General features: G+C 40.4%; 2 protein-coding genes and 1 non-coding gene across 4 annotated transcripts; all 3 read right to left on the bottom strand.

Moving 5' to 3' along the window:
* Positions 1-343: 343 nt before the first annotated feature.
* Positions 344-5,249, bottom strand: LOC111608444 (zinc finger BED domain-containing protein 4-like). Of its 2 annotated transcripts, none has more exons than XM_023332805.1 (5): positions 4,662-5,249; positions 4,188-4,427; positions 3,794-4,053; positions 3,114-3,702; positions 344-2,438 (listed from the first exon to the last, which is right to left on the bottom strand). In XM_023332805.1, the coding sequence occupies exons 1-5, from the start codon at positions 4,809-4,811 to the stop codon at positions 1,596-1,598; spliced, it is 2,082 nt and encodes a 693-aa protein (XP_023188573.1). In that variant the 5' UTR covers positions 4,812-5,249; the 3' UTR covers positions 344-1,595. The 2 variants fall into 2 exon arrangements, with proteins under 2 accessions (XP_023188573.1, XP_023188579.1); XM_023332811.1 differs by having other exon boundaries at positions 4,188-4,344.
* A 1,224-nt stretch (positions 5,250-6,473) lies between these two features.
* On the bottom strand, positions 6,474-8,310 carry ccdc115 (coiled-coil domain containing 115). Its single transcript, XM_005808638.3, has 5 exons — positions 8,093-8,310; positions 7,577-7,680; positions 7,374-7,486; positions 7,096-7,287; positions 6,474-6,893 (listed from the first exon to the last, which is right to left on the bottom strand). Exons 1-5 carry the CDS (start codon positions 8,210-8,212, stop codon positions 6,721-6,723), a joined length of 702 nt encoding a protein of 233 aa, XP_005808695.1. The 5' UTR covers positions 8,213-8,310; the 3' UTR covers positions 6,474-6,720.
* Positions 8,311-8,624: 314 nt separating this feature from the next.
* On the bottom strand, positions 8,625-8,696 carry trnae-uuc. The gene has a single exon. It is a non-coding gene; the product is annotated as a tRNA-Glu (tRNA).
* Between the last annotated feature and the right edge of the window lie 461 nt (positions 8,697-9,157).

The following is a 9,157-nucleotide window of genomic DNA, read 5'->3' as shown; positions in this document are numbered from 1 at the left end:
ACCTGATGGTGAGAAGAAAGCTGATCTGTTGGCTGTTACAGCCGCCTGCCTGCTGACTCAAATTTTATTTTAAAGGCACTATTACAATTACCTTGCCTCCCCACCGGCCCATCCCCGAATAAAGGATAACACACTCTGATACAGTCAGGGCTCTTCAAAGCAGACGTGAGACCATTGCTGTGACACGAGTCAAAGCAAAGCCTGTTTTAGAATAAAACAGAAAAGATAAATTGGAGCATACCTACATTCTTATATGTTTAAACATTTAAAGACTCTTAATTCTACTTTTATCTAATAGTTTTGACAAAACATACCTCAGTGTTTAAAACTGAAATTCCTTTATTCTGATGTCCTGGTGTTAAGGTTTACAGTAACTGAGGGGAATAATTAGGGGATGTATATTTTGATTTGCAGTGAATGTAATCCTTCTCAGATGACAATGAAGCAATGACAGGCAGCCAGTAGAGTAGTTTTACATACATTCATGGAGTAAACAAGCCTTATACTACTGTCAATAATATTGGGAAGATTTGATTTATTCTTGCTCCTTGTGTAGGATTTAAGAAGGGAAGCTGTACTCATTTAATCACAAGCATTTATATAGAGTATGTATTTGATTTTAAGCAAGGTTTATTGCCAGCATAAAAGCAGTTTTGGCAGACTGCAAAGACTTGAAAGAAGCAATTGTTTCTACACATCAATCTGAGAAAGGTCGTCTGGCAATTTATAAATACATTAACATCCATCGTTTCCAAATTGAGAAAGGTCATTCAAATATGGAATTCATTTAAGACACTTTCTAGCTACAGAATGCAAATTGCACCAACATCCAAGAGTTGTATCTTAGATTTTACAGGGTTTCTGGAGGTTGAGTAGCTAGGGTTGTTTTCCATTTAAAAACACCCACCAAAATCTGACCGATCACACAATAACTTTGGATGCAGGGGGAGGAGGGGGGAAAAGTTTGCAAGGGAGATTGTGACACGAAGGGGTGGATGACTTGAGGCTGAAAACAAAATGACACAATTTTCGTCACACAACTGTGACAACAAAAACCAAAGAGTGGCTCAGAATTCATGAACAGCAATGTTAGAAATTGGTAAAAATTTTATAGAAAACCGTTAAATGTAGTTATTCCCTAATTCCTAAAGTTGGTTTCAGAAGCCATTAGATCACAATGTAAACTTATGTTTTATCATGACTGTTTGGACAGCAAATAAACTTTTGTTCTCTCCTGACTGTAGGCAAAAATACAACAGACAATTCACTAACTGAAGGTTGGAACCAGACAATAGGAACTTGATGGTCATCTGAAGACCTTGAAATGGCAAAATAAAGACAGACGGAGTGAGTATTTTAGTCTTGATCTGATCTCAGACATTTTAGCACTTCATAGTGTGAAAACCCATATTCAGAATGTCCACATCTAAAGCCATACTTAAGGAAGGAAGCTAGTTATTTCAGTCTCAAAATAACAGGTGTGTAATTTACTATGTTGCTCACTCAGGTCTCTTCACAGCAACAAGTGAAGTCACGTTTCTAAAACTGAAAACCCTCAGGTTGCTCTTCAGATAAAATATGGCTGACTCATAGCTTTAAGTCCACAACAATTTGTAGTTGGCTTTGAGGTAGATGAGTGTCTCCAAGTTCTTTGGTAGGACGTGGCCTCTCTCTGGCAACAGGAGGCGTCTGGCTGCAGAGAAGATATTCTCCACCACAGTGTCACAAGCAGGTATGGTAAATGCTCTTTTGGCTACTTGAGCTAGCAGAGGAAAGTCAATGGTTTTACGGCGCCAGTAATGCAAAGCCTCTTCATCTGTGGGCTCCTCGTGAAGGTAGACAGATAACTCCTGTTCCAGGCTTTTAGCCTGTGTCGCAGGTCTCTGCTTGATAAAAGAGAACAATTTGCAGGGGCGAGACAACGAGGAGACCGGGGATGGTGATGGAGTAGGAAGAGTTTGGGACTGAGGGCTAATGTCTGTGTTGAGGTCGGCTGGGGGAGAGGCTGTGGAATGTTTGGATAATTCCTCTAGGAGAACTTGCTTGTGCCAGTCAGGGTTGCTGCTCCAAGTAAGTTTAAACTGGGGGTCCAGGGTGGTCGCAGTAATGTACAATGGGTTTTCCAGGATCGGCGCCAGAAGGCGTTCCAGGGACTGGTTTAGACCAAGCAGGAGGGCGGGGCAGTGGGGAGTTGATGTCTCAGAGAGGTGCTTGCGCAGACCAAGAACACAAGGCAGAGCCAAACTGATGGACACATGTCTGTCCAGCTGGGTGTCTCTCTGTGCGTCTCTGTGCACCATGTCCCAGGCCTCAGTGAAGGGCTCCAAAATGTCAGTGAGTTCCCTCAGCAGGGCTCTTTCTGAGCTACTCAACGCTACCTCCCCGGGACCGCTAACCTCCTCCAGGAACTCCACTGAGTCCAGAAGCCGCCGCAAGACCTGTAGGAAAAAAAGTGAAGAAACGAAACAGCTATGAGATCATATATCAATAAATTTGCACTATTGATAGACACATGCACATTTTAATTGTAATGTTTCTGGGACATCTATCAATCTAAACTCTTATAATCACATTATCTCAATGTAAAAATATATTATGTTGTATTAAGACTATGTAAAAAGTCTTGGGAATCCACATTTTTGAAGTTTAAAGATTTCACTGTCTCTGAGACTGGTTCTGATAGCATCTCATTCAGCCAAAAGGAGGATTTTACTCTCCAAAGCCGCCCACTACTCTGTGATGTCCAAGGTTGAAATCAAATTAAAGATTCAATGCAATCCACTGGTTTTCTTTATTTAGACCTTTTACGACTTGGCATTATATAAATGTCATTATATAGAATTAGATTACAGTGAAAGACTAATCTTAATTGGATTGGATGGGATTGAATTGTACTGGATAGGATTCGACAGGATTGGTTTGTGGTTTAATCAGATTGTCTTTAATTGTACTTGAATTTAAACCAGCTTTGATCCTCCGTAAAGTTCTCTCAGAAACATTTTGTTGGTGTATGCAAAAATAAATTGCCTTCATTAAACAGAAGGGAAGTTAAATATGGTAAAATATGTTAATGTTTAAGTTCCTTTATTCATGATCGTAATACTATTACTTGCCTTGAGTTGAGCAGCCCAATCTGTAGCAGTATCGTGAAGGTTTCGGGTTCCCCCAGGCAACCACCCATCAAACACCTGGATGAGTTTCTCAGGAGGTACAGCAGAGGTAATATAGTTATAGAAACGTGCAACCTTGGTCAAAGTGGAGGAAATTTGTGGGGAAGAGCGCAACCCCTCCCTGACACATTGTTCCAGAGAGCGAGAGAAACAGTCTACCCGACAAACGCCCAAACCCTGTTCCCAAGACTCCCCCCAGTCTTCCTCCTCTCCATTACACTCGTGGCCATTACTGATCCATTGCTCTGCGTTGTCCAGCACTTGATCTGTCGGATCATCATCTTGGCCGTTAGTAAGAACAGGTGGAAGCAAGAAGCCAGGAAGACAACTTGGCCTCGCCGTTGACGTCGCTGGAAAAGGGTCTGCAACGACGCAAAATGCTCTCCCTGACACGCCGTGAGAATGACACACTTCGTCAAAATCTGCCAGCACACGGCTCGCCGAGCTACTGCAAGTCAGTGGGAGGCAGGCCAGGAGAGCAGAACGTATCTGCCAGTCAGATGCAAGATAATGGCAGGTAACACCGAGATACCTGCAACGAAAGAGAAAGAAGTATGCCACACAGTAGGGGAATCTAACCAAGCTGCTGGTTTATTTTTTTAGGGTTTATGTTGCCAACTCACCCTGACGCAGTTTGAGTTTGGCTCCTCCAGAGGTCTAAGCTAAGACTGAGGGTGTGTGCTGATGCTACGGCCTGACGTGTAGCCAGCTGAGCCTGGTAAGCGTAGGCAGGGAGAAGCTGTCCCTGGATGTAGTGCTGGGGCTCAGGAGTGTATCGGGGCTCCAGGAGCTGCAGCAACTCCCTGAAGCCCTGATTTTCCACAATAGACACTGGCTGCAGGTCATGCACGATCATCTTAGCTATCGCCTCGGAGATGAGAACCTACCATAATCCCAAAAAGATAAAAAAATCACAAACTTTACCTTTTGTACTCACTTTGGATTTCATTGCTCTGCTCCATTTGAGGGCTTTCAGAGGGAGCGTTATTTCAAGGAGTGACAGACATTAACACATACCTGACGGGGGTCATGTCTGTCAAACTTAGTCACCCCTGCTCCAGGGCCTCCTCCTCCCTCAAGGGTGCCCACTCCTCCAACACTTACTAGGGCTCCTCCTCCTGTTCCAGTTGTTACAGGGAGTGTGAAGCGGGGGTTTCCTCCATTGGTTGTGAAACTGTGCAGGCAAGCAGAGGAATAACCCTCTCTCTTCATATCCTTCCTTTTCACAAAGTCATCATACATAGCTGGGTGTTTACGCTGAATGGGAGAGAAACAGATGTTAATGGATAAGATGCTTAATATGTCATATGTATGTCAGAGAACAGCATGAAAGTGTACATTTTAATGGAGAAATGAATAAACTCTCAATAACACAAAAGCAACAGTCTGTCTTTGCTGATCCAGCAAATTTAATATATGCAGAGATATTGGGCCAGCTGATCACACTGGACATCATTTATTTATTTCTGCAATAGGATTTTGACACATTACCTTAAGATGTGTAACGAAGTTGGACGTAACGCTCCGTTTCGCCTGGATTCTGGTGCCACAAGCCTTACAGTTGGACTCGATTTTACCATTTTCCCCCTCGAACACAATATTGAAATAATCCAGGATAGACACTTTCGAAACTGACGCCATTGGAGCGAACAGCTGCTCTGCTCCAAAGTGAAATCAGCCGGCGATCCGAGTCAAAGGAATCAGCCTCACCTTGCCCCAGATCATGAGCGCAGGCAAGCCGTCGTGTTTACATCCCAGTCCCCCCCCCCACCCCCGGTATCACGCGTAGAAAAATGATCGCTCCACAGACACAAAGCTAATTGAACTGGAAGGGCTCCCGCTGCTTGCGCATCCAAAATAGGCCACGGTCGAGCTACACAAGCAGCAGTAGCAGCGGCGGATGTCTGGAAACATCAATAACATAACCGTGAGGCCACATCCGTGCTTCCAGCGCTCCCATCCGCCGCTCGGACGCAAGTGAAGCGGAGACAGAGCAAAGACCTTCATGGAGGAGGCAGACACACAGCACTGACCCGCTGTGGTTGCTATAGTCGATCTGGATCAGGATGTGCAGTGCAGGTCATGCGTTTTCATGCATTTGTCAGATAATAAAAAATGTGTTTATTTGATTTTTTTTTCTCCAATGAGGCAAACTAAACAATACAGTTTCAATTGTCCAAAAAAAAAAAAAAAAAAAAAGACTAAGTAGCTTTGTCTTGAAATCAAAATTACACAAGATAGTACAATAAATTTATAGCCCCATTACTTTGATAAATGTTCCTTAACGACTTTCCTTAGTCTTTGACCACGTTTCTATGTAATATAGATAGATTGAATTTCTTAAACGTGGCATTTTGAACATAAATTAGCAGTTGGTATGAGACTGAGCTATACATTTTAAGTTCAGGCTTTTAAGATTAAGAATGCGGTAACCCATCTTCTTACAGACACAAAATGTTAGGAACACATACCTCCAGCCATGGCTTCTTGTCATTGCCCAGGACGTAGAGTTGTAGAATCAACTCAAGCTTTTATTGTTGTTGCCTAAAGTTTTTCTTTAACTTTCCCAGATCTAAACTAAAATAGTATGAAGGCAATCAAGGATTCACCATTTTAGAAGTTGCTCTACCAAAATTGTACAAGTTTACCACTCAAAATAAGGAGGGCTGAGAATGTTCTGTGTTTAAAATTAATATTTAAGAAACATTTTCCTTTTTGGCTTTAAATAGTAAAAAAAAAGAGTCACTGCTAGAACAAATAGCATTGTCTTACTTTTATTACATGATTTACTATGTTTTTCATGTATTATGTGTGTTAAGACTGTTTTGTAAAGCATTTTGGTCAACTTATGTTTTTCATATACCAAATGAAAGACCTAACAGACATTTAGTGAAAATAATCTTGATACATTTTTGATATCATCATTTTGTTGGAATAAAAAAAATCATCAAATGCTAGGCAACTGGAAAAATTGACCATGTCCGGTATACGACATCAGGGGTCTGTACTTTGACACATGAGGGCTGTTTTGAGAGCAAAAGGGAAGATGCTTTTAGGAAGATAGCGATCCTCATATGTGTAATCAGTGTACAAAGCAAAATGATACCATGTTTAAACCAAACAAGAATGAATCATATAAGGCCATTCAGTAAAATGTTTCATTTAGCATCACCAATTTACCTACAAATAAATGTTTGTAATGAGTGAAGAAACCGTACAAAATGTTACACCAGCATGTCGACCAAACAATTTTAGAGTTATTTACCTTACTGGTAAAGGGATATAAAATATTTGAACACAAAATGTAGTTGATTCCACATTTATTTAAGCTGTGATGACAATTTGTTAGAATGCTCATAAGTCTTGGTCAAATTTACAAACTCCCACACATTTATATACAAACTCAATTAACTTACACATTTTGCAACGACATGGAAAATTAAATGATTTAACAATAATTAATGACACAGGAACTGTTCAGCCTGCCTGTGATTTCCACCTTTAAAATCCAGCAATAACTTCTTATATCATCTGATAATGACGTTATGATTTATGAACTCTCGTTTGCTGAAAGAACATCCGCTTCCTTCTCATTTGATCGAGCAGAGGTATTTAGTCCAGCACCAGTTGAGCCATCATTGTTTCTCAAGTCATGCTTCAGCTCCTGTCTGGCGTTTAAAACCACGATCTGGAGAGCTGCAATCTCAGCTGAAAGCTCTATGACTGCAATGGAACAGACAGGAGAAACTCAATTAAGAACCACAAATTATTCATTGGAATTTCTATTTATATTATACAATCGTTGAGGATCCAAAGGTCCATGTTTTCAAATAGTCTCACTAATATATCGGTATGTGTTTTGTAAGCTGTACTTTGTGAATGCGCAACAACGTTTGGCAAAAGTTTCCTTTATTTTAAGCCATACCTTGTTTGAACGATGACTGTGCTTGTTTCAGAGACTGCGGCACCAAAATCCCAAACCACTTTAGTGGGTCCTGCTGAGGATTATGGTCTCTTTTCCTGCCAGGGTTCACCTCAGGAGCTTTTTCACTGCTTATGTCTTCACTTGTCTTTTTTTCTGCTACATCACTTTTTGTATTTTTTCTTCGTCTGATGCCTGTGAAATAAAATAAAAGAGTGAAGTCTAAAAGAAAAAGGTTTATGGTAGATATTACCAGAACACATTTTTTCTCAATGCATCACCTTCTTCTTGAGGTCCAATATCCTCTATTGAGGTTGGTTCTTTTACAAATTCGTCATTGCATTTTCGTGACGATCTGACTGCGCAAAATTCTACCTCATCATTCTCCAGGGTTCTGTAACACAGATGCACAAAACAAAAGGTTAGCGGAAACTAAAAATGCAAAAACTTTGACTTTAAGAACATTTACTTTATTAATCCCCACCTAACATGCACAGAAACCAGTGGCTCCATCTCGTTTGCAAACTGAAGAGCAGAAACCTGCTTGTTTCCCATAGAGTAACGGGCCTTGCTTATGGAGAACCACCCCTACATTGAAGTAGAGAACAAAAGTAAAAATATTAGTCTATACAAGAGTAAAGAGGAAAGAGGTTGAATAATCTTACACACTCAGTGAAGCGGCTGATAAACAGTTGCATATATATATACATACACACACTCATCAACTATGTTTTTTTTTATTTTCTGGTAAGATAAAAAAGTCATTTTACTAAATATACATTCATAAAATGCTAAATTGTTCTGATTAAATTGTTTTAAATATGTTCTACAATAGCTATCATGCTTTGGTTAACAGCTTAGTTCCTTACACAAACTAATAGCTAAATACAACTACAATTGCTTGCTTCTGAAAATTCTAAATTTTTTAGATTGTTGCTTTCAAAGACAGACAGCCAAGTTGAAAGTGCGAATGTGTGTGCACATGCTATCATTTTTCTACCTGCTCGATGAGTGAGTTCAGAGTCTTCCGTTTCCCCTCCAATAACTCGAGCTGATCCATAAAATAAAGCAGCTTTTCATCCAACAAAAGACAAGAGTCTTCTTCTCTCAATACACCCATGTCGGCTGTTTAGAAAGAAAGAAGTGTTTTCTGTACAGTTTATATCGCGGCTACAATCAACACCAGATCCACTCAAGACGACGGGTACAGCTTCCGTATAGGTGTCACATGACATAGTGAGTCACATGACTGCATTTTTCCTCTGCCACAGAGAAATATATAATTAAACACGTCTATGATTAAACATACCAACTTTGTGAATATTTAGCAGCATAACCAAAATATTTTCAGTGTTACGTCATGAAAAAGAGTTTATATTGGCAGTAAAAAATATATATATATTAAAGTTTGCCATGAAATATGTGGTTTTCAATTTTTATATCTTTACCACATAGCGACGTATTTAAGTAAAGGTGAAGTATTATGGATGGAAATTCAATAAAATTAAAAATATCACGAGGGACAAAAGGAGTTCCCATACCGGGAGTCGAACCCGGGCCGCCTGGGTGAAAACCAGGAATCCTAACCGCTAGACCATATGGGACTTATATCAATGAGGGTAACAGGGGACCTATTAGACAGATAACCGTGACACTCTGTAGCTGCTATGGGGACGTGAGTTTGGACCTGTACGTATTTCGTGTCCCTCACCCTTGATGTCTGCTGCGCTACGATCCTCAGTCCACGTCCTCGTAACCCGACAGCTCCATAAATTTCGCTAATGACAGTTGTGATTGTGCTATCTCCACTGCTAATGCAGCACACTAGCAAGTTTGAATGGCAAAAACATTGAACGACGTGAAAAACACATTTTTATAAAATGCATCTACTGCAGCTATAATCTTTGCATTTGTAAAGTCTTTCTGCAACTGTGACTTCCATCTGATAAACATTTGAAATTTAACTACACAGCTCGTTCATGCCACCATATGTAAGCTTTACTCCTTCGGGCTTCTTTCGAATAGTCTTTCTGTAAGTTAAACAGTTTTTAAAGTACCCATGAAC

Source organism: Xiphophorus maculatus, chromosome 1 (assembly GCF_002775205.1).
Source record: "Xiphophorus maculatus strain JP 163 A chromosome 1, X_maculatus-5.0-male, whole genome shotgun sequence".
Taxonomy (NCBI): Eukaryota; Metazoa; Chordata; class Actinopteri; order Cyprinodontiformes; family Poeciliidae; genus Xiphophorus; species Xiphophorus maculatus.
The sequence above is the reverse complement of the archived record's forward strand: the minus strand, read 5'-3'. Positions and strand labels throughout refer to the sequence as shown.

What these genes read in the sequence shown, in the direction of transcription:
- LOC111608444 (XM_023332805.1), bottom strand. Translation starts at nt 4,811, where the DNA reads ATGGCGTCAGTTTCGAAAGTGTCTATCCTGGATTATTTCAATATTGTG. An exon ending in CAAACTCAAACTGCGTCAGG is followed by an intron (nt 3,703 to 3,793) that starts GTGAGTTGGCAA and finishes CTTTCGTTGCAG; the next exon opens with GTATCTCGGTGTTACCTGCC. An exon ending in ATTGGGCTGCTCAACTCAAG is followed by an intron (nt 2,439 to 3,113) that starts GCAAGTAATAGT and finishes TTTTTCCTACAG; the next exon opens with GTCTTGCGGCGGCTTCTGGA.
- ccdc115 (XM_005808638.3), bottom strand. Translation starts at nt 8,212, where the DNA reads ATGGGTGTATTGAGAGAAGAAGACTCTTGTCTTTTGTTGGATGAAAAG. An exon ending in TGAACTCACTCATCGAGCAG is followed by an intron (nt 7,681 to 8,092) that starts GTAGAAAAATGA and finishes ACTTCAATGTAG; the next exon opens with GGGTGGTTCTCCATAAGCAA. An exon ending in ACAGTCATCGTTCAAACAAG is followed by an intron (nt 6,894 to 7,095) that starts GTATGGCTTAAA and finishes GTTCCATTGCAG; the next exon opens with TCATAGAGCTTTCAGCTGAG.